The 24,302-nt window shown below is 44.1% G+C and overlaps 1 protein-coding gene across 1 annotated transcript in view; it reads left to right on the top strand.

The window, feature by feature from the left end:
* Positions 1–20,967, top strand: part of LOC117532978 (NLR family CARD domain-containing protein 3-like) — a 52,299-nt gene extending 31,332 nt beyond the window's left edge. The window contains 2 exon segments of the mRNA XM_034196600.1: positions 15,977–16,023; positions 20,150–20,967. Of these exon segments, the coding sequence (XP_034052491.1) occupies positions 15,977–16,023; positions 20,150–20,766 (664 nt within the window). The 3' untranslated portion in view covers positions 20,767–20,967.
* Positions 20,968–24,302: the final 3,335 nt, after the last annotated feature.

Below are 24,302 nucleotides of genomic sequence, written 5' to 3'. Positions count from 1 at the left end.
CTCCACATGCCTTTCCTCCTCCTACTTTCAAACCGGAAATGCCGGAAATGTAACATCCGGTTTCACCTTCAAATGTATTTCATTCATTTAATATTCACGTATCAAATTGATTTTTAATTTTCTTACATGCCTCACTGCACATTATCCCGTTTATTACACAGCTACATGATAAAAAACGTACTACTCGACTCCCCGATATTACACGACGAATAGCCTACGCCTTTTTTTTACGAGTGGGAAAAAAGTCTGTCATTCAGGGCAGCATGCACTACACTATTTATAATCCAGGGGTGGTATTGCGCCTAAAAGCTGTTTGCCAGCCGCCCTTAAACAACACATGAAGAACAAGAAGAAACAACAACAAACGAACAAAATACAAGAAGAGAAAAGTTAGTATGGCGAGTTCACACAACACACAGGAGCTAGAACCACCTGCTTCTTTTAAATCCAGCTGTGTGGGAACATGTCGGGTTCCCTTGTGGACTACAATAACGATGGAGTGCGAGTGGTGGATCGGACGAGGACGGTGTGTCGCCGTTGTTCGATAGCGGTTGCGGTATGCTAATGGAAACACAAGCCAAACATGCTAAATCATATCAGAAGGCATCACCCAGATTGGCCAATCACCGGATCCCAAAGACAGCAGCAGTTCAGCAGCTGATCCCCGCTGTTTTTAAGAAGCCAAGAGACATGAGAGCCGAGAGACCAAAATAAATAACGGAAGCTTTTGGCATATGTTTTTCAACGACTTCGCGCTCTTGAAACACTTTCTTATTATTTATGATGTAAGATTTTCAAGACATTCTTTTTAGTTTTACAGCTTATTGAACCTTTTAGTTTGACATCAGCCATTATAGATAATCTGGCCATCTGAGTGTTTGTGGTTTGTTTTTAACTGTCTAATAAAGTTAATTATTCAAAATGTCAGAGTTCCTTATTTTTAAACTGAAACTTGCACTACTGTTCAAAAATAAATAACAAACCCTGGAATTATGCATTTGGGACTTTTTTTTTTCTTTTTCTTGTTGTACCGAACCCGAACCGAACTGTGACCCCCAAAACCGAGGTACGAACCGAACCGTGACTTCTGTGAACCACCCGATATGAATTCAGATGATTTGATTGACTTTAAAATGATGGTCATGGTGACGGTGACGTCACCATACCGAATGGCAGCCTAGTCTAGCTTCTCCCCCGGTAAGAGATTCATTTCGCCTCGTTTTAATTGCTAAATAAGAATGTCTCCGTTAAAATTACAAATAGTTAACGGGGCGAAGATGGGAAGAAAGGATGGACAAAGAAAAACATTGGCTCAGAGTCTACCAATGAAGAAAATACAACGAAACAACTCGCCTGCACAGGTTGATGATGAGGAAGCTAGCGCAGAGCAACATGTGGCTAGCTTAGCTAAAGTTCTGGAGGAGATACGGACTTCTGCAAAGACACAAACAACAAATAAACTAAATCAAATCCGAGCTTACCAACGTCCAACGTTAAAATAGCGGAGGCAGAAATGAGAATTGAAAACGTGGAAGGTGCTGAGCAAGATGATAAGGTAATGAATCGGCACGAAAATAAACTGACTGACGAAGAAGGAAGATCCCGACGGGAGAATATAAGGATTTATAATGTGAGGGAGCGGAGGGGTCATCTATGGTTGACTTTGTGAAGAGTTTACCTTACAAGAGTACTTGAGATCCTGCCACCACGGAAGCTCGGCATTGAAAGAGCGCACCGGGCGCTCGTACCGAGGGCCTCCGGAGACAGAGAGGACAAGCCGCGTCAATAAACTATCAAGTTTTCTCCGATACTCAACAAAAGACGATATTATACGCAAGCCATGGGGGAAAAGGTGTCTTTGAACGGGAGACAGATATTTTTCGACCAAGATTACCCACCAGCTATATTGCAAAAACGTAAAGTCTACTCCGAGGCAAAGCGAGTGCTAAGGCAGAGAAATATTCGCTTCCAGAACCCCGTTCCCTGCTAAACTACGAGTATTTGGGAGAACGGGACGAGGCTGCTACCAGACTGCTGGTGGAAGCATCCAGAGACATGAAGGGACAGAGGACAGCGTCACCATTGATCACACCGAGAGAGAGGCTGAGCAGCTGTCCGCCTGGGAGACGGTTGGGAGGAGAGGAGCGAGGGAGGAGGAATATCAGGGAGAAACTTTTTTCAGGAGTCAAGTCCCATCCGCCTGAAGACATTAGGAATACATACCCATTGATATGGCACACAACATCCATCAAGTATTTGGGCATTAACATCCCTAAAGATCTTTCAAAAGTATTCAAATGCAATTTCCTACCTGTGGAGAACATAATGAAGGAAGATATAGCAAGATGGAACCTAATTCCTTTCTTTAATATTTCTTCAATAATTGAATCTATTAAAATCAATATACTACCTAGATTATTATATCTATTCCAAACCCTACCTATAGAGATCAACCAAACTCAATTTAAGGAATGGGAAACATTTATATCAAGATATATATGGCAAGGTAAAAGACCGAGGGTTCGTCTCAATACTTTACAACTGGCCACAGAAGAAGGGGGGTGGGGTTGACCCTCTCAGAGATTACCAGATTGGGGGACCAAGTCATTGTTTTGCAAGTCCGAGTCAAGTCTCAAGTCTTTGCGCTCAAGTCCAAATCAAGTCTCAAGTCAGGATAGGCAAGTTTCAAGTCAAGTCCAAGTCTAAACTTTGACAAAACGAGTCTTAAACAAGTCATTATGTGCTTTTCACCAAATGTAATGACATCTATCAACAGAATAATACTTAATAATCAAAACTGCTCTTTATTAGTCACATTCATAATTTATAATCCATTTTCTCTCTGCTGGTAAAGTAACGTGTGTTTTTCTATTTAACCTCTTAAACCCGGCCCCCCCCGATACCGGGCGGAAAAAACACGTCACTGCAGGAGACAGCGTCTGGGGGCTTCTTAATATTTAAAAACCTATGAATGTCTTATACTCAAATAACGGGAAAAAACTCAGCAACCTGATGATATGAGCCATTTTTACTGAAACAAAACACAAGTCTCACAAGAAGCGTTAGCATTAGCCCTTAGTGAAAACAGGCTGATGCTACTTTCCGGTGCTAACTAGCAAAAACGATCTTTAAAACTTAATATGTTCTGCACAAACTACATATCAGCTGAAAGCTGATACTCCACAGATTATTTTGATATAAGTATCAACACTGTAGGACACAAACTCACTGAGCGAGCAGCCAGGACAGAGCAAGAAAAACAACAACAGTGTTCTAAACCATAACAATAATGATGTCTTACCGTTGCTGTTTTGTGAATCAAAAGTCGTGTTCAAGGGAATAAAAACGCTGCTCAAGGTTAATCCAATGTCTCTTAGTCACTTTAGAATTGTTCCTGATAATCCATCATTACATTCATGGCCGCATCGTAGGTATAAAGTTTTGCAGTCGGGGGCTTAGGCTTTCTCACGTGCTGTTTACGCAAGCCTCTCTCTCCTTGAAGTAAGTGTAAAGCGGGATTTACTAACCCCCCCTCGATTCTATTGGCTCCAACGTTTCAAAAAAGGTTGTCAATCACCCAAATCGACCAATGGGTTCCAGAGATAGGATCCTGCGTAGTGTGGTGACACGCTATTGGACATAATTCACCTTGCTTATTGTGTTGCCACACGGACCCTTTAGTGGGGAACACCTGTAGCTTTAGCTGCCATTCTGCTATGCTCATCAGGCAGAGCAGTGCATGTGTTAACCTCTCTGAAAGTAATGGATAATAAGATTGGAAACTCCATTCTTAATACACCGCCTCCGACTCTCTTTTCACGGCACTACACTGGTGACCCTGACTTTCCGAGAAAGTTTCCGGAAAATTAACGAACATGGCTGAGCGCGATGTTTTCATAAAGCTGCCGGAATTCTGGGAGCAGCACGACGCGGAGGCATGGTTCGCACACGTGGAGGCACATTTCGCCTGCCGACAGGTCCGTGACGGGGACCTAAAAATACTACCATGTGGTGTAGGCAGCGCTGGGGAGCTCCACGTCGTCCCAGGTTGGTGGGATTCATCGCAGCCCCCCCACATCATGGCAAATATGAGGCGATTAAGGCCCTTCTCCTTAAGACATTTAGCTTATCTGCTAAGGAGAGGGACCGCCAGATACTTGACATTCAAGGCCTAGGAGACAGCAAGCCATCCCAGCTAATGGAGACAATGCTAAATCTGCTAGGGGGGGGAGATCCCCGGATTTTATTCACGGAGATTTTCCTGCGTCACTTGCCTCCCCCGGGGTAGCAGACGGCGCTGGCCAACACGCCTGTCACGGAAGCCCCGTGCTTTGGCTGAGGGAAGCGGATCGTTTTTTCCTGGCTACGCAACAGCCCGGGGCAGAGACGTTAGCCGCGACGCTCAGCGGCCCACCGGCAGGTCAAGAAAGCGTGGCGGAGGCCGGACACGGCTGTGGCTAGCCGGCGTGGAGACGCCGGAGAGTGCGTTTACCACGCACGTTTCGGGACAAGGGCGAAGAGATGCATCGCTCCGTGCAGCTACAAACCCCCGGGAAACGGAGGGGCCGGCGCTCAGTAGTGGCTCTGAGCGTCGGCGGCACGTGCAGGCTCCTCTTCGTCAGCGACAAGCGTTTCGGGGAGCCTGTTTCTGTGTGACACGGGCGCTTCAACGGAGCGTAGTTCCAGCGTCGAGTGAAGACGTCGCCCGTGGGGGGCCACGGACCGCGATTGACGACGGCTAACGGCAGTCCCATTCGCACGTACGGCGTTGAGGCCTATGTGTTGTGCATCGGGAGGACAGCGTTTTCAGCTGGGATTTTTGTGACAGCGGACATTTCTTTTCCCCTCCTCGGAGCGGATTTTTTGTGTGCTCATGGACTCTTAGTGGACGTTAAGAATAGGCGTTTGGTTGATGCCTTAACGTTTTCTTCCCTCGTGTGCACACTTGGCAGCGCAGCGTACGACGGGCTGTCAGGCTCGCTGTCAGGTGCAGACACGTTTCTCAGACTGTTGGCCGAGTTTCCAGACCTGTCGCTACCCACCTTCTCTGCGCTTACCACTAAGCATGGCGTGGAACACCACGTCACTACGGGGGGCCTCCTGTCTACGCCAGGGCCCGGCGGTTGAACCCTTCTAAGCTGGCTGTAGCGAGGGCGGAGTTCGCAACCATGGAGCGCCTGGGCATTGTCCGCCACTCCGACAGTCCTTGGGCTTCCCCCCTGCACGTCGTTTCCCAAATTGAACGGCGGGTTCCGCCCGTGATGGGATTACCGCCGACTCAACGACGCCACTACGCCTGACCGCTATCCGGTGCCGCACATTCAGGACTTTTCGGCGCATCTGGCCGGTACGGGGGTGTTTTCCAAGGTGGACCTGGTGCGTGGATACCACCAGGTGCCCATGCACCCCCTGGACATTCCCAAGACAGCAGTGATAACGCCTTTTGAACTTTTTGAGTTCCTGCGGATGCCTTTTGGACTCAAGAATGCCGCTCAGACGTTCCAGCGCCTGATGGATTCGGTGCTGCGGGACCTGCCGTTTGTGTTTGTTTACCTCAACGACATACTCGTCGCCAGCGCTTCAGTGCAGGAGCACCTGTCCCACCTCCGAGCCCTTTTCACACGGCTCAACGAACACGGATTAATCATCAATCCTGCAAAGTGCCAGTTCGGGGTGGGGCACCGCGTCACCAAGGGCGGTGCGACACCTCTGCCAGCGAAGGTGGAGGCTGTTGCGGCGTTTCCTCGCCCGCTCACAGCCCGGTCGCTCCGTGAGTTTCTGGGGATGGTGACTGACTACACGTTTCATCATCGCCCGGGCCGCACACATCATCATGCGGCCGCTGTATGAAGCGTTGAAAGGCAAGACCCCCGTCCAGGAGATCGACTGGACAGCAGAGGCGGACGGTGCTTTTGCTGAGGTCAAGACCGCGTTGGCTCAGGCGGCTTTGCTGGCACACCCATCATCTACGGCTCCCATCTCCATCACCACGGACGTCAGACTACGCGGTCGGCGCAGTGCACGAGCAGTGGGTGGAGGGCACTTGGCAGCCGCTCGCCTTTTTCAGCCGCCAGCTGACGCCAAGAGAACGCAAATACAGCGCCTTTGACCGGGAGCTCCTCGGACTTTATTTGGCCGTGCGGCACTTCCGTTTCATGCTGGAAGGCCGTGAATTTACGGCGTTTGTCGACCACAAGCCGCTCACCTTCGCCATGTCAAAAGTGGCGGAGCCTTGGTCGGCACGTCAGCAGCGGCAGCTGTCCTACATATCGGAGTTCACTACGGACATTAAGCACGTGGCTGGCAAGTCGAACCTGGTTGCTGATTGCCTCTCCAGGGTCGTCATCGGTGCCGTCCAGTTGGGCCTGGACTATACTCGCATGGCGGCAGACCAGGTCACAGATCCCGGCGTCCAGGCCCTGAAGGTGGAGAGCGCGGGGCTGCGCTTGGAGGACGTGGTGTTCGGCGACGCGGGCATTACTCTCCTGTGTGACGTCTCTACGGGCCTGGCGCGGCCTATCGTCCCTGCCAGCTGGAGGCGTCCTGTGTTCGAGGCTGTGCACGGCCTGTCACACCCCGGCGTTAACCTTCGGTCCGTTTGGTAGTGGCGAAGTTCGTTTGGCAAGGACTGAAAAGGGACGTGAGGACTTGGGCCAGGGAGTGCGTGGCTTGTCAACGCGCTAAGGTGCACCGCCACACGAAGGCCCCGTTGGAGCGTTTCCTGGTGCCTGAGAGGAGGTTGATCACGTCAACATTGACCTGGTTGGTCCGTTGCCTTCCTCTCAGGGGTTTTCCTACCTCCTCACCATGGTGGACAGAATGACCCGTTGGCCGGAGGCGGTTCCGCTCGTTTCGACATCAGCCGCAGACGTTGCCCGGGCCTTCATTGCAACGTGGGTGTGTCGTTTGTGGCACCCCGTCAGACATTTCCTCAGACAGGGGCTCTCAGTTCACGTCCGAGCTCTGGAACGCTGTGGCAGGCGGTTTGGGGGTTAAGTTGCACAGGACTACCGCTTACCACCCTCAGGCTAACGGCCTCTGCGAGCGCTTTCATCGCTCCATGAAGGCGGCCCTCAAGGCCGGCCTTACGGACGGTAACTGGGTCGACAAGCCGCCCTGGGTGATGCTGGGCCTGAGGACCGCACCTAAGGAAGATCTGCAGTGTTCTACAGCGGAGATGGTCTACGGTCAGCCGCTGAGAGTTCCGGGGGATTTCCTCCCAAATGCATCGGCTCCCTGGTCGGCGTCGGCCCAGCGGGCTTTCCTGCGTGACGCCACTGAGGCCTTTGTTCCGATCCCTACTACTCAGCACGGTACTCAGGTGTCCCAGGTTCCCGCAGAGCTCCGCTCGGCGGAGCACGTGTTCATCCGGCACGATGCGCACAGAGGCCCCCTGCCCCCTTATGATGGGCCTTTCCGGGTCTTGGAGCACGGGGACAAGCACCTGGTGGTCGACCTGGGTGGCAAGGCTGAGCACGTCTCGGTGGCCCGGGGTGAAGGCTGCTCACCTGGACTTGGACCAGCCTGTGGTGCTGGCTCGACCTCCGCGACGGGGCCGCCCCCCGGCCTCATCCCTGTCACGGATTTAAGACCTGTTGTTCCGGTCCCTCCCTTCCGGGGGCCGCACAGGCGGGAGTCACTTTTCCGACTCCCGTGCTCAGGAGTCGTGGGGTCGGCGTGTCGTTCCTCCCCGCCATGCTGATTTTGTTTATGTGTGAATTCTGGGGGGGCTTGTGTGGTGACACGTTATTGGACATAATTCACCTTGATTATTGTGTGCCACACGGACCCTTTAGTGGGGAACACCTGTAGCTTTAGCTGCCATTCCTGCTAGCTCATCAGGCAGAGCAGTGCATGTGTTAACCTCTTGAAAGTAATGGATAATAAAGATTGGAACTCCATTCTTAATACACCGCCTCCGACTTCTTTTCACGGCACTACAGTAGTATGAATAATGCCAGCAGCGGCTGCTTTACGCACAGACGGAGCAGAAGCAGCCGCACAACCGCTCCAGCACAGCAGCAACGAACACAGCGAACAGAGAACACAGCGAACAGAGAACACAGCGAACAGAGAACACAGCGAACAGAGAACACAGCGAACAGAGAACACAGAGAACACAGCGAACAGAGACAACAGCAGGAAACCCTGATTAGGAACTTCAGGAAAGGTATGTACTCTCTCTGTTTGTATCTATTAGTTGTGTATTTGGTGTAATCTATAGTAATTCCACACTAAATACAAAATGGACGCCGCTTTGTTGTTGTAGCGTTATCGTTCCGTGAGAAACTAAAACAATGGCAACATCATGTTGGTGAACGTATAAATAGATTAATTGTATTTCGTGACTATAACACGGCAGTATATAAATAAAGCTGTATTGTATATCAACCCAGTATATATATATATATATATACTGTTATTCCACACACGCCAAATGGATGTTTTGTAGTTCTACAGACATTGACTATTAGCAGATTATAAATAAAGCTGTATTGTATATCAGTATATATATATATATATATATATATATATATATATATATATATATATATATACTATAGCGTGTGTGAAATAACAGTAACATATATATATATATAATATATATATATATATATATACATATAGTATAACATATATATATGTATACTGTTATTTCACACACGCTAAATGGAGGAATTATTTCTGATTTGAGTACATTTTTGAAAGAATAATCCAGTGAAGTAATCAAAGTTTTTTCCACATTTGTTTTCACAGTGATGAAGACAAGTATTAAATGGCTTCTGGATCACAGCCATCAACATCTGCCTCATCCGAGCTACGACGTGCATCAGATCAGCATACAGTTGCCCCAGAGCCATCAACATCCAAGCTACGCCGCCGGACGTCTGCACCAGTACTAACTCAGCCTCCCTCTGCATCTTCTGATTCAGTGGACAGACTGTCAGGAGGAAAGTGAAACGGGCTGGTGTGTGGAAGACTAAGGTTGTTACCGTTCCTGACGCTGTGGTGGACTACAACAGAAGCATGGGCTGCGTGGATGTGTCCGATGCTTTGATTGGGTACTACAGTGTTCACCACAAAACCATGAAATGGTACAAGACCTTTTTTTTACCATTTTCTGGACATTGCAGTGGTGAACAGCTTCCTTCTCCACAAGGAGCTGCACAAGATGAGGGGTGACCCCGGCAGGACGAAGCCACACACCCAGAAGTCCTTCAGGGAGCAGCTTGCTGCAGACATGAGGGGTGAAGTCCCTGCAGCACCACCACCACCACCCCCCCCCCCCATCATCACTCGTATGCATTCCCAAGTATTATGGGGAAGATGCCACCGCGCTCAGGAGGTGCTCTGATGCTGGCAACACAACGGTGAAGACCTATCTACTGCACTAAGTGCCTGGTGCCTCAATTCAAAAACACTAAACACATTCAGGTTGTGTACATTTTTTCTTTTTTGCCAGTATTTACAAAAAAAATGCTGTGGTGTTACGGTTTTAGTGTCGTTTTTTAGTGTTATTTTTTAAATAAATCTGCTCAAGACAAGAGACAAGTGTATCCTATGTTTCTAATTGTTATTGTGTAAGTAAACCTTCCTAGAAGTGTTAGTCGGGTGATAAACATGTAAGGGTTTTTTTTTTTAAAACATTGTATTTGGATGGAATGATTACCTAGTTATAATAAAATGATTTTTACAGTATGGTACCTAAAAAAGGTCAAATGGCACTGATGGTATCCAAATGTGCCCAAATGTAAGGTCAGTCCGCCTGGACTACTTTTAGCTAAACTCTCTAAAAAGGTCAAATTTAACTTGTTTTGCCTCAATCTTGATACAGGGTACTTATTATATTTATACTTTGGATTCCTAAAGCTTTTAGTCTACTATCCCATCATTCAAGGTTGGTTTCACTATAAGTAATGGTTTTTTTTAGGCGGGGGTAAGAATTTACCTTTTTTACTATGTTCCATCTGAATTTACTCTGACTGAGAAATATCTATATTGATTCTGACACTTCTACATCCAACTCACAGATGTAACCTTGCTTTGATAAAATAAATTATTCATATAACCCTTTTAGAAGTTAAGTTATAGTCATTTGTTTTGGGCATAGCATTTTCGAGCCTGAAACCTTAAAAACAGGCTCAGGGCTTAAGAGGTTAAGAGGGATCAGTAAGGTAAGGCTACCGTGACGGTTTGATTCAGAAGGAGTTTAATGTATAAGATCCCTGATGTTGAGGTAACCAGAATGTTTATTTCCACTGTGTACAACATGTTGTAAGGGACCCACAATCTATCTTTATGCAAGGGATAATGTGCAGCCAGGCGTCTCTATAGAGAACACCTGAATCTAGGTCCCTCTGCAGGTGGTACTTTAAGTATATTTTGATGATAATACTTTTGTACTTTTACTTGTAACATTTTAATGCAGGACTTTTTATTGTAACCAAGTATTCCTACACTCTGGTACTTTTACTCAAGTACAAGATCTGAACTTCTCCCACCTCTGACAATAAATCCTGAGTGGCTACCAAAAGGAAAAACCCCTGCTCTGAAGGTTATTTCATTTTACAAATCCTGCACTCAGCTTTGCTTTCTCCAGTATCATTGAAAAGCAGCAGACGCTGCTTCTTTTTTCGGTTTTCGCTCATTTCTTGACTTTTTCCGACGCGCTTGCATTTAAATCCGTCTCCCTGTCGCTCTGTGCAGCTGGCCTGTACCACACACATGCTGTGCCCTCCACCCTTCTTTCACATAATGGTATGATCCTAGTGTGTCCTCGCATATGATTGGCCGCATGGTGGCCCAGCTAATAAAGACCCGCCCCTGCCTGCAAGGATTCTCAGCAAGAGTAGGAGCGGCTGAAGTTTCTGCTCTCCCGACGGGAGTGCTCTTCTAGCGGCAGCTCGCGATGGGTGTTGGAGACCTCTGAATTAAATGATCACGTCACCTCAAGTCAGAAGGCTCAAGTCCAAGTCAAGTCCCGAGTCATTGGTGTTCAAGTCGAATCGCAAGTGTTTTGTGATTTTGTCAAGTCGAGTCTCAAGTCATCAAATTGGTGACTCGAGTCTGACTCGAGTCCAAGTCATGTGACTCGAGTCCACACCTCTGGAGATTACTATTTCACAACACAGATAAGAACAATGATATGCTGGTGTAACCAGGGCTCGAAATTCACTTTTTTCCTCAGTGTCCCACAACTGTCCCGAATTCTACTTTGTATTGTCCCGGATATAACCAGCAGTGTCCCAAATTTAAATGTGTATCGTCGCCCCCCCAATTATGCAGAATACATATAATTTGATACTTTTTTGTCACTTAATCATCACACCATAGACTCTGGTCCACCATGTAAGTTTAAAATATTGTTCTTTTAAACATATGAATATTAGTCTGATCTGTTGCCTCTCCTAGAGTAGAAGGGAAGAGAGTGTTTTAAGACATGTTTTCTATTGTTTCTCAATATCCAGACTAATTTATCATTGTCATGTCAAACATTGAAGAATTCTGATTTGTATTTTTCAATTCAATATGGTATGGCTGTATGGTCTCTGTGTTTTATGATCGGAACCCTCATCTGGCAATACAAGTGGTATGAATGACAGAAGTTCCATAATACAGTTTAATAAATGTATCTGTTTCAGTTCTAATTACAAGTTATCCTCACAAGTCAGTAGTACTATAGGAATATAAATTGATCTTCTATCTTCATTCATGAATGTCAATCATCTTGCTCTCACTCATTCACCCCCCCCCCCCCCCACCCCACACAACACCCCCCCCCCCCCCCCCCCCCCCCCCCCCCCCCCCCCCCCCCCCCCCCCCCCCCCCGGCACAAAACAACTGGAACATTACTTCTCTCTTACATGACACATTATTCTCATACCAGAGTTGATTCTTGACAAACTAAAATTACCTTGCGACCGCCCTTCTAATCGTCCCCCAATTGACTGACGTTCTTGACCCCAAAAAACTAAAAACACTAAAAAACGATGAAAAGCTAAATGATTAGCTAAATGCCTTACGTTTTTGCAGCTAAAGATTCTAGCCTGGTCACTGACTGGCTGACAAAGAAAATACAAAAATTATCGGCTACACCTCTTATTCTGATCAACTGTATTTCACATCATTTTCACAAACTTCAAAGAACATGACACCGCATTTTAGGACGTTTGTATGCATTGTAAGGCACACTTCAGTAGCTAGCGTTAGTTAGCGCTAGCTAACATTGACACTTAAGACAACTAACTTACCACAGTGGAAGACGATGCATCATGACCAGGACTTGGGATGTTTTCGTTTCGGGAGTCGGCAGAATTGGGGCTTGCATCAGGGGCTGTTTATTCAACCACCTCAGCATTTCTTTCTACTTTTTGTAACTGTCGTGACCGTTGCATTGGCGCGAGTCTAGCAGCAGTCAGCAGCAGAGTGGATGACGGAGAATGCATTCTATGATTGACAGCCCAATGACTTTGCAAATAACACCCATTTTGAAGTTTACTTTTAATTTTTTTTTCACTGTCCCAAAATAGTCCCAGACCAAATAGATTTGTGTCCCAGTAGGAATTGTTATGGTCCCCGGGACATCGGGACATCGTTAATTGCGAGCCCTGGGTGTAACCCAGCATATGATGCTCAATGGAAACATATAGAAGAGAGGGTGTACTCCCATAGGCAAATATAGCTGACAATAACCTACACAATTTCATAAACATTATAGAAAATGAAATGTTCTCTTAAAATGTGGAAAACAATAATAAAGAATATAAATTGGAGAATGATACTATCTTTCTCAAAATGGTGTGCATATGACTCGGATGTCATGCCTAACAGATTGGACACTAGATTTAGGGACTGGGCTCTAAAAGGTCTAACACTCTGTGCAAGCTGATGAAAGGGGGAGCATTGCTCAGTTTGGATACCCTTAAAGAGAAATACACTTTGGAGAAACAGGACTTTTATCAATACCTTCAGGTACGGCATTATGTTTATTTGAAAGTGGAAAAAGTGTAGGTTTGATAGAAATGTTGAGGAAAGCGTATAACACAGATGTTAACGGTAGAACCATATCATGTGAATACTAAGGATTGACAAACCTTAAAAAACACTCAACTACTTACATAATACAGAAGTGGGAGCAGGAAGGAGGGATACATATATCTGGAGAAGAATGGGTAACAATGTGGAGATATCAATGGAAATGTACCAGCTGGCAGAACTGGAGGGAATATACCTGGAAGAACCTGATAGGATATTGTATTCCCCCTCTCAGAAGTCCCACTATGAGAGGACCCCCCTATATGTTGGAGGAACTGTGGTGACCAGAATGCAAACCACTTCCATGTATTCTGGGACTGTCCAGGTATCAAAGACTACAGGAAGGAGATACACAACGCCTTACAAGACATTTTCAAAGACATGATACCTCTAGAGATCAAGATTTTACACTTTGTGAATTTGAGAAAGGACAAATACTCATTGAACATTCTGCTGGTTGCTGCTAAAAAGGCATTAACCAGGAGTTATCGAAGCATAGCCCGACTCTAAATGGATGGATGGACATCTCAATGGATATTTACAATATGGGAAAGATAACAGCATCTGTCAATCATACATTGGTCAATTTACTCCAACCTGTGAGAAATGGACTCACTTTGTAAAGCCCTAAAGGCCTGACTTAGTTTTCACAGATCCAGAACTCTGCTGTAAAGAAATGTCTAATTCCTAATTTAGTGGGAATGCTGATACAGCATTCCTACTTCTTCTACGCACAAAATTCTTTGTTATTCTTGGTTATTTTGTCCGTCTTCTTCTCCTACATTCCACATCAAAACGTTCAGCTCGGTCGGGAATTGAGTGTTATTACTTTTCTTATTCATAACTTTTCATTAATTCCTGAGATATATCCCATAATTCATCACATTTTTAACATTGAAGTCAATGGAGAAACTCTTCAGACTTGAAACATCTTCATGCGACTTTATCTGCTAACTGTTCCTTCATACTTTCACTCAGAAACCTCATTCCAACTTTAAATGTTACACATCTTTCTGACATTATTCATATTAAACTACTTTTTAAATCAGATTCATACTTTTAGAAATATTAAACATTGTTCAGACCTTGGTAAAGAGGCCTTCTTCAGATGTTAACATCTGTGTGTATTGTGCAGCTCGTTAAGGCTAGAGTGCGTGATCTCAAGAGTGGAGGACAGCTTGAAATTCACCTTCATATATTTTTTTAAACCTGCCATGATAATTTTTCATGAGAAACGTAGGAAAACATCTCGTAGCTTGAAAAATAATTAAACAAAATGCCTCTTGAGGGCATGAAGTGACAAAAAACTTTCAACATGTCTTCATTAAACTCCATTGTAAATTCAAGCCGATCTTTACGCACACCTTTAGTTAATTTGCCAAAAAGGCCTCATTATTAACCCGAAAGTACACAAAAAGCACACTTTAGATAATCAAGTTTCTTGAGATGCTTCACGCGTTGAAATTTTACCGATATCTGTTACAGTTCTTCAACAAAACGTTCAGATGTAAGAGGTTTATCTCTCATTCAGAACAATGGAAAGACTCTCCTCTGACTGATCACCATGGAAACCTTTGATCTCTGGACATGCACAGCTGTCGTCGTTAGCTCAAATATAAACACCTGTGTCATGGAACACGATGATGTCATAACTCCAACTGACATGCTCAGAGCAGCAGACTTCAGATAATGGTTAACACAGCTCCACCAAATCTGATGTTACGTAATGTGGTGTTACTATGGCAACGCATCCCTCGCCATAAAACATCAGCAGACTTCAGATAGAGGTTAACACAGCTCCACCAAATCTGATGTTACGTAATGTGGTGTTAATATCCCTCGCCATAATGCAGAGTTCAGATAATGGTTAATGGTGATGCCCTCAACAGCTCTACGTTAATTATCGGGTGTCTTCATATGCCGTTTCCATGCAAACGCATCCCTGCACAATGTCGCTGTAACTCCAATTGACATGGTCCGATCACCCCCAAAACTTCGCTTGTATATCACCGGTCCATGCCTCAACAGCTCTACGCCAAATCTGAGATCTCACCATATGCCGTTTCCATGGAAACACATCCCTAACCATAAAACACGATGTTGTCGTAACGTCTATGAAAAGGGTCAAAACAGCAGCAGACTTCAGATAATGGTTAATGCTCCAGCCCTCAACATGTCTATGTGCCAATAGTGAGTTTTCTCCCTCGCAATAAAACACGATATTTCTATAACTCCTATAAAAAAATTCAAAAAGTGCTCAAACTTCACAGGTGTGCTAACAGTCCAGCCATGAACACATCTACGGGACAGTTTTGAGATTTTTTCAAATGCCGTTGCCATGGCAACGCAATGCTTGCCATGAAAACACGGTTTTCTCATAACTTCAGTGAAAATGCTTGGTTACGATGCAGCCATCAACACATCTAAGCGTATTATGGGGTGTCATCAAATGCCGTTGCCATGGCGACAGATAATTCGCCATCAAGTTAGTTCAAAAGATTGCAGTTCAAATATTCTGCTGCTTTTCCAAGCCTTTTCACTTTCTTTTCTTCTCTCATCACACATTCAAGCCCCCAGTGTTCATGTATCATTTCAATCTAAATTCTTCACTTTCTTCTTATACAGTACATTTCAGCATAGCAGTTTAGTGTCAGCTTTTCAGCATAAAGCATTCCCACGAGCAATTTCTGCAGTAATTGCATTCTCTAGTTGCTCACTGTTGTTCTTTTTGTGTCATCATGTGTATATTGCCAAAAAGAACTATGAACAGATGTATGTCCTTCCTGTAAAGATGCAATGTACAATATGCTGTGACAATGTTTGACACTAAATGCCAATAAAAGTAAATAACAATCAAAAAGCTTCCTCTAAGAAGGTACGGTACCAGCAGCTAGGACTCATGTTGGATAGAACATCATCCTGACTGTGTTTCTTCCTCCAGGCTGGACCATGGTGGAGAGCAGAGGCTAAAACCAGGTCTGAGGAAGTGTAAGTGTGGATCAGTCAGCTTCTCTCTAAAGACAAAGATGATGGGGGTGGTATTTATTCATTAAAACATGAGTGGCATGCATCGCCTTTAAACTTTATAATAATAATAATAATAATAATACATGACACTTATATAGCGCTATTATAGAAAGGATCACTAACAGAGAGTAAAGCCTTCAGGTGGGTCTGATGATAAACCAGCCTGTCCTCCTACAAAAAACAACCATGATTGTTCATGCCCTTATTACAACCCAGAGACACGTTTTAAAGTGTATGTTGTTTCTCACACGACCACTAGAGGTGCTCTAGTGGTCGTGTGAGAAACAACATGCTCCCGGCCCGTGCATTGCAAACGCTCCGGAGGGACGTTTATTCACAAATAACCCTCTCTGGAAAATCCTAAATTGTGGAATAGTTTGGCCATTAAAATGCTTTTTGATTCGATTTCTGGCGAGAAGTGTATATTGTACTCTTAGAATCCACGTCCAGTGGATGTGTAGGATCTATAGTTTGATAGATATACGATGATGATTTGAGATCTTGCCAGGATAACGTGTGCAGCTTCCATGTAAAGTTAGCGTGGGTGAAAACAGTTTTTCCGGTCTCGAAGTTTTCATAATGAAACCGGATATATTCCCCTCACTGTCAAATGATTACACAGTGATATCTGCATTACTCATCCACTAAGAAACATCAGTTTATCCTTGTTAATTACACAATATTGATTGGTTTAAATTGTGTACAATGCTTTTGTGTTTTTAACCTTTGATTCAGAGAAACAAATAGTTTTTTAGGAGTTAAGACACTACAGTTTCCGAAGACACTACACTACCCAGAATCCCCAGCTATTGTTTGGGACTACAACATCCGCCTTGCTTTACAAACCCCGTGATTAGTCATCAAGCCCTGTGATTGGATGTTGGAGTGGCAGTGCGACAAGGTTACGCTGAGCGTCAAACAGCTCTATGAAATGGAATGGAACCACGGCAGACTTTCCAAAACTGGAATTGGACGGGTCCAGCCCAGGCCCCCCCCCCCCCAAGACTACACATGCTGGCTATTGTGTGTTTCGCAACATGTTCTCTATGGCACGTCTCTACTGGGAATTGTAGTTTTATAAGACGTTTTCGTATGTCCCACTATTAGAAGTTGCCAGTATTAAACTGTGTACACCCTGGAGGTTTAGGGGATACGAAACACATTGGTGTTATCACATTTAAAACATTTAATTAATAAATGGGTGAAAATTGCTTGTGTCCATAATGGGCACCCACATGACAGCTAAGGTCAGAATAACTTTATTTAACAGCTGGTATTATGTCTGTGACCCCTCCTGTTGTTCATTGATAAGCCTGAAACATGCACTTGTCAAGGTTCAGAGGCACATTTTGCAAATATGGCAGTAGCCATCGATCATCTTAAGATAAGATATACTTTATTGATCCCAAGTTGGGAAATGTTTTTGTTACAGCAGCATACTACTTTGTTCTACTCCACTACAATTCAGAGGTTAACCTGGTATTTTTACTCCACTACATTTATTTTAGTTACTTTGCAGATTCTGATTAATGTGAAATATAAACAACCCTTAAATCAGACTTTAGTTACACCTGAGTCAAATTCAGGGAAGGTGATTGTCAAGTGCCAAAATAAACTATGCAATATATTGGACGTTAAGTACTTTGTCAGACTTCATATTTATCTGTGGATAACCCCAACGTTTTTTTCTTATTCAAAAGAAGACCTTAACTTAAAGTATTCTTTAATGTTTAAATAAAGCCTTATTAGTTTGTCTGTTTTGCACATCCTCCTGTTAATATCTTTGGACGTCCTGCACTAAACTGTTTTATTGTAGAGATCACTACAGTATCTTCTTGATATTTTCTATTCTATATATCTATCATGCCTTCTACTTTCCCCACATTTTGTATGTAGGCTACTCTTAATATTTAAATGTTTTCATCAAATAAAACGTATTCAACAACAACATTCAATAACGTGCTTTAACCACTAGGCGGCGTGGGTTAAAAAACCAGTGGTGTAGTTAATAAAACATATCACACACATGACTATTAACTTTATTGTGAAATCAAAACAGAACGGTAAAGGAAAATACAGTTCCAGTCTCTCGATGTGAAGCTTATGCATTGTACCATGAACCTGTATAGACCTGTAACAGTCAACTGCATGAGGAGTTGGAAAGGTAGTAAATAATATCTTTAAAAACTACAAACAAATCCCTTTCTATCAGCTGTGCACCGTTATGGTGTAAATACAGCCTATCTACCGATTGGATCAAATATAAAAGTCAGCCGAATTAGTGTTGATACTGCAAGGAGACGTATTGTGTGAAAAGAAATAGAAGATGTTGTTTAATTGCTGATATATTTATGATCCACGTCACGTATTCAGTTTTGGCGGCAGTTCCTCATGTTTGTCTAGAAGTCTTCTGATCAGAGCTCTATAAATAGAGAACTACGGCAGATATGTAATATTTAATGCAGCCGAACCGTGTATTACAATGCCGGTATGTGATGACTTCCAAAGAGAAAAGCAAGCACACTCGGAATAAAGTATTATTTTTCCAAAAAAAAAATCCGATTTCATATCGAATAAACACCATATCCCAACATGCATTGCGGCTAAAACAATCGATGTTTTAGCCTATCAAAACCTCTGAAAAAAGAAAGGTGTCTCTCAGAATCGAAAGAGAAAAACCTATGGGAAAAACACAAAAGCATTGTACACAATTTAAACCGATAAATGTCGTATAATTAACTAGGATAAACTGATGTTTTTAGTGGATGAGTACTGCAGATATCACTGATATCATTTGATCATTGGTTTTATTCTGAAAACCTCGAGACCGGAAATACTGTTTTCAACCCGTAACTTTACATGGACCTTAAAGAACTCATTATACCCTACTGTCTTACTAGGGCATTGCGTTCCAAGAATGCAGGGTTGTTGGTTGTTCCTAGAGTCTCTAAAAGTACAATGGGAGCCAGAGCCTTTTCTTATCAAGCTCCACATTTGTGGAATCAGCTTCCAGTTTGTGTTCGGGCGGCAGACACCCTATCCGTTTTTAAGAGTGCGCTTAAGACCTTCCTTTTTGATAAAGCTTATAGTTAGGGCTGATTAGATCCAGCCCCTAGTTTAGCTGATATAGGCTTAGTTTGTCAGGGGACATCTTACTTCTTCCTTCTCTCTGTCTATACCTGTGTACTCTCATGTTCCCATTAACCCAGCTTCCCCAAATGTCTTTCTTTTTGGTGTCTATATACGCCGGGATCCGGAGTCATGGATGATCCTGCGCTCCTCTGTCCTGGATCGCGAGCCCTGGATCTTGAGTCGTGGCTGTGGTCCTGGATCATAGGCCCTGGATGGATATCCTCGTGGATTCATCTTCCTATTATACACACATGCATTTCCAAACATTTGGACTACCTATGTTGCAAATGTATTATCTTTTCAATTTACACACGGCATCTATTGCACGTCTGTCCGTCCTGGGAGAGGGATCCCTCCTCTGTTGCTCTCCCTGAGGTTTCTCCCATTTTTCCCTTTAAACTGTGGGTTTCTCCGGAAGTTTTTTCCTTGTACGATGTAAGGGTCTAAGGACAGAGGGTCTAAGGACAGAGGGTGTCGTATTGTCATACTGATATTTTGTACAAACTGTAAAGTCCACTGAGACAAATGTAACATTTGTGATATTGGGCTATATAAATAAACATTGATTGATTGATTGATGGAGGCTGCCGCATACCTCAAATCATCTTCGTAATATCTATCAAACTATAGATCCTACATATCGACTGGACGTGGATTCTAAAAGTACAATATACACTTCTCGCTAGAAATCTAATGAAAAAGCGTTTTAATGGACAAACTATCCTACAATTTAGGATTTTACAGAGAGGGTTATTTGTGAATAAACTACCATCTGTAACGTTTGCATTCAACGGGAGCACTAGAGGGCGAAAACTTTAAAACGTAATTATAGGACGTTTTAAGCGCTTGAACAAACAACATATTTGGTCGTAATAAGGGCCCGAACAATCGGCCTATTTGGTCGTATGAGTTGGAGGACTTGTTGTGATAAACTGTTGTCTGTGTCTCTCATCAGATTCCTGTGAACTCACCCTGGACTCAAACACAGCACACAGAGAACTCAAACTGTCTGAGGACAACAGGAAGGTGACACGGGTGGGAGAGGAGCCATATCCTGATCATCCAGAGAGGTTTGACTTCTGGAAACAGCTGATGTGTAGAGAAGTTCTGACTGGTCGCTGTTACTGGGAGGTCGAGTGGAGAGGAGGGGTTTGTATATCAGTGACTTACAGAGGAATCAGGAGGAGAGGAGAGAGAGAGGACTGTAGGTTTGGACAGAATGATCAGTCCTGGAGTCTGAGCTGCTCTGATAGAGGTTACTCTGTCTGGCACAATAAGAGAGAAACACTCATCTCCTCCTCCTCCTCCTCCTCCTCCTCCTCCTCCTCCTCCTCCTCCTCCTCCTCCTCCTCCTCCTCCTTCTCCTCCTTCTTCTCCTCCTCCTTCTCCCCCTCTCGTAGAGTAGCAGTGTATCTGGATCATCCTGCTGGCTCTCTCTCCTTCTACAGAGTCTCCTCTGACAGACTGACCCACCTCCACACCATCAGAACCACATTCACTGAACCTCTCTACACTGGGTTTGGGTTATGGTTAGTGTCAGGTGTCTCCTCAGCGTCTCTGTGTCCTCTGTAGGAGGAGATCACTTCCTGTCCTGGGTTTAAGGGTTGGTGTTTTAAATCTGGCTCACTGATTGTGTCTTTACTGTCAGAAGTATTTTTATCAGAGAGGCTTTTATTCTGAAGGCTGTGTCCTGAGAGAGTCTTTTATTCTGAAGGCTGTGTCCTCAGAGAGTCTTTTATTCTGAAGGCTGTGTCCTCAGAGAGTCTTTTATTCTGAAGGCTGTGTCCCCAGAGGCTTTTATTCTGAAGGCTGTGTCCCGAGAGAGACTTTTATTCTGAAGGCTGTGTCCTCAGAGAGTCTTTTATTCTGAAGGCTGTGTCCTCAGAGAGACTTTTATTCTGAAGGCTGTGTCCTCAGAGAGTCTTTTATTCTGAAGGCTGTGTCCCGAGAGAGACTTTTATTCTGAAGGCTGTGTCCCCAGAGTCTTTTATTCTGAAGGCTGTGTCCCCAGAGTCTTTTATTCTGAAGGCTGTGTCCTCAGAGTCTTTTATTCTGAAGGCTGTGTCCTCAGAGAGTCTTTTATTCTGAAGGCTGTGTCCCCAGAGAGTCTTTTATTCTGAAGGCTGTGTCCTCAGAGAGTCTTTTATTCTGAAGGCTGTGTCCTCAGAGAGTCTTTTATTCTGAAGGCTGTGTCCCCAGAGAGTCTTTTATTCTGAAGGCTGTGTCCCCAGAGAGTCTTTTATTCTGAAGGCTGTGTCCCCAGAGAGTCTTTTATTCTGAAGGCTGTGTCCCGAGAGAGTCTTTTATTCTGAAGGCTGTGTCCCAAGAGAGTCTTTTATTCTGAAGGCTGTGTCCTCAGAGAGTCTTTTATTCTGAAGGCTGTGTCCTCAGATAGTCTTTTATTCTGAAGGCTGTGTCCCCAGAGAGTCTTTTATTCTGAAGGCTGTGTCCCCAGAGAGTCTTTTATTCTGAAGGCTGTGTCCCGAGAGAGACTTTTATTCTGAAGGCTGTGTCCTCAGAGTCTTTTATTCTGAAGGCTGTGTCCCCAGAGAGTCTTTTATTCTGAAGGCTGTGTCCCCAGCGAGTCTTTTATTCTGAAGGCTGTGTCCCGAGAGAGTCTTTTATTCTGAAGGCTGTGTCCCAAGAGAGTCTTTTATTCTGAAGGCTGTGTCCTCAGAGAGTCTTTTATTCTGAAGGCTGTGTCCTCAGAGAGTCTTTTATTCTGAAGGCTGTGTCCTCAGAGAGTCTTTTATTCTGAAGGCTGTGTCCCCAGAGAGTCTTTTATTCTGAAGGCTGTGTCCTCAGAGAGTCTTTTATTCTGAAGGCTGTGTCCCCAGAGAGTCTTTTATTCTGAAGGCTGTGTCCCCAGAGAGTCTTTTATTCTGAAGGCTGTGTCCCCAGAGAGTCTTTTATTCTGAAGGCTGTGTCCCGAGAGAGTCTTTTATTCTGAAGGCTGTGTCCTCAGAGAGTCTTTTATTCTGAAGGCTGTGTCCTCAGAGAGTCTTTTATTCTGAAGGCTGTGTCCTCAGAGTCTTTTATTCTGAAGGCTGTGTCCTCAGTCTTTTATTCTGAAGGCTGTGTCCCGAGAGAGTCTTTTATTCTGAAGGCTGTGTCCCCAGCGAGTCTTTTATTCTGAAGGCTGTGTCCCGAGAGAGTCTTTTATTCTGAAGGCTGTGTCCCAAGAGAGTCTTTTATTCTGAAGGCTGTGTCCTCAGAGAGTCTTTTATTCTGAAGGCTGTGTCCTCAGAGAGTCTTTTATTCTGAAGGCTGTGTCCTCAGAGAGTCTTTTATTCTGAAGGCTGTGTCCCGAGAGAGTCTTTTATTCTGAAGGCTGTGTCCCAAGAGAGTCTTTTATTCTGAAGGCTGTGTCCTCAGAGTATTTTATTCTGAAGGCTGTGTCCCAAGAGAGTCTTTTATTCTGAAGGCTGTGTCCTCAGAGTATTTTATTCTGAAGGCTGTGTCCTCAGAGTATTTTATTCTGAAGGCTGTGTCCCCAGAGAGGCTTTTATTCTGAAGGCTGTGTCCTCAGAGAGTCTTTTATTCTGAAGGCTGTGTCCCCAGAGAGTCTTTTATTCTGAAGGCTGTGTCCCCAGAGAGGCTTTTATTGGGTGATCAATGTCTCCTTATCAGTTCAGTTATAAGTTGGACAAATGAATCAAAAGTAGGTAAAAAATTGATTCTTGAAAATGCTTTAAGAAAAACAACAGCCTTCATCTCAGCTCTCCAGAGGGTTTACTTTATTGAGTTAGCAGCTCATTCCTTCAAACAGAAACTTCAGTGATTATAATGAGAGGAGATAGAAAGAAAGGTGGGCACACATGAATACCGTGATATATATATTTGTACATATATATTGAAGTAGTACAATATATGATAAGTTTAATTTGTGGGCCATATTTCATTATACTGTCTGAATTAGCTGAGGGCTGAAAGTGTTGTTTAATGTTTAATAAAATGCCGGCTAAGTCAACTTCAGATTGTGTTCCTTCTACGTTTTCCTCCTCATTGAAAATAACCTTCTACATACATCATGTGATCGTGTATTGAGTGTTACAGAGCAACGTGTTTCTTTGTAAAGGCGCTACATTTATTATTAATCTGCAAGAGAGCGAACTGGCTCCTTGAGCAAAACCTCACTATTTTTAAAGTTAGTTTACTCATTTATCTGTGACTTTAATTTCGGCAAATTACAGTCTTGCTATGGCAGTGACACATGGCCGGTCTTTGTGGGGTACTGTTTGGGCTAAAGAACGTATTTTGAGGTGATGGAAGTCTGACGCTGGGCCTACATTTGAGATGAGGCTGAGGGAGTTGGGTGAGATCCTCTACCTGGAGAAACTTAGATTCCAGACTGCAGGAAGGGGAGAGTGTTTGATAAGGCCTGGGCTCCGGTGCTGAGACACTTCAGAGGTCTGGGTGAGGGATGAATGATCAATAATGTTAACCCTGTAACCATGTGTTCTTTGTCCTGATGTGCTCTCTTGGGTTGCTCTCTTGTTTCTAGCATGAATATTGCATTTCTTATTATCTCGTGTTTTAAAAACCACCAACAGCCTGATTGTACTAGTATGTTCTGAATCCGCTGTTTTGTTGTTATGGGAAATGTAAAATATGATTGCTTTGTTATACCAATGTGGTTCCTCCAGCCATTTTCTGCAATAAAAATATTCTTTAACAAAAAGGTCATTACAGAGTTTCTTTCGGCCATTTTGTAAATGAGTTCTTGAGGTTTTTTCATAAATGTCTTTGAACCTGTGGGCCACCGTACACCAGAGCTATAGAGGAGACACTGCAGATAACACTTTAAAACAAAAAGCAACAGATAAGTTGTTGGATATTGATAATGAAGAGTCATTATTTATATATATATATATATACCTTTAAAATATCTGAATATATTTGAGTTGATGTCGTGATATAGGGATTTAAGAAACACTGATGGAGGTTTTCTTTCAGTTTCCTGACGTTGAAAAAGCCAAACAACTGAAGCATTGATCAGTACCAATGACCCACAGCTCCTCTCTGCTCCAGAGGGTTTACAATGTCAGGAAGGAAGAAAGAAACGATGCAAACATTCAAATGAATCAACAGGAAGTCGGAGACAGTCG

This window comes from Gymnodraco acuticeps, unplaced genomic scaffold, assembly GCF_902827175.1.
Source record: "Gymnodraco acuticeps unplaced genomic scaffold, fGymAcu1.1, whole genome shotgun sequence".
Classification (NCBI taxonomy): domain Eukaryota; kingdom Metazoa; phylum Chordata; class Actinopteri; order Perciformes; family Bathydraconidae; genus Gymnodraco; species Gymnodraco acuticeps.
The sequence above is the reverse complement of the archived record's forward strand: the minus strand, read 5'-3'. Positions and strand labels throughout refer to the sequence as shown.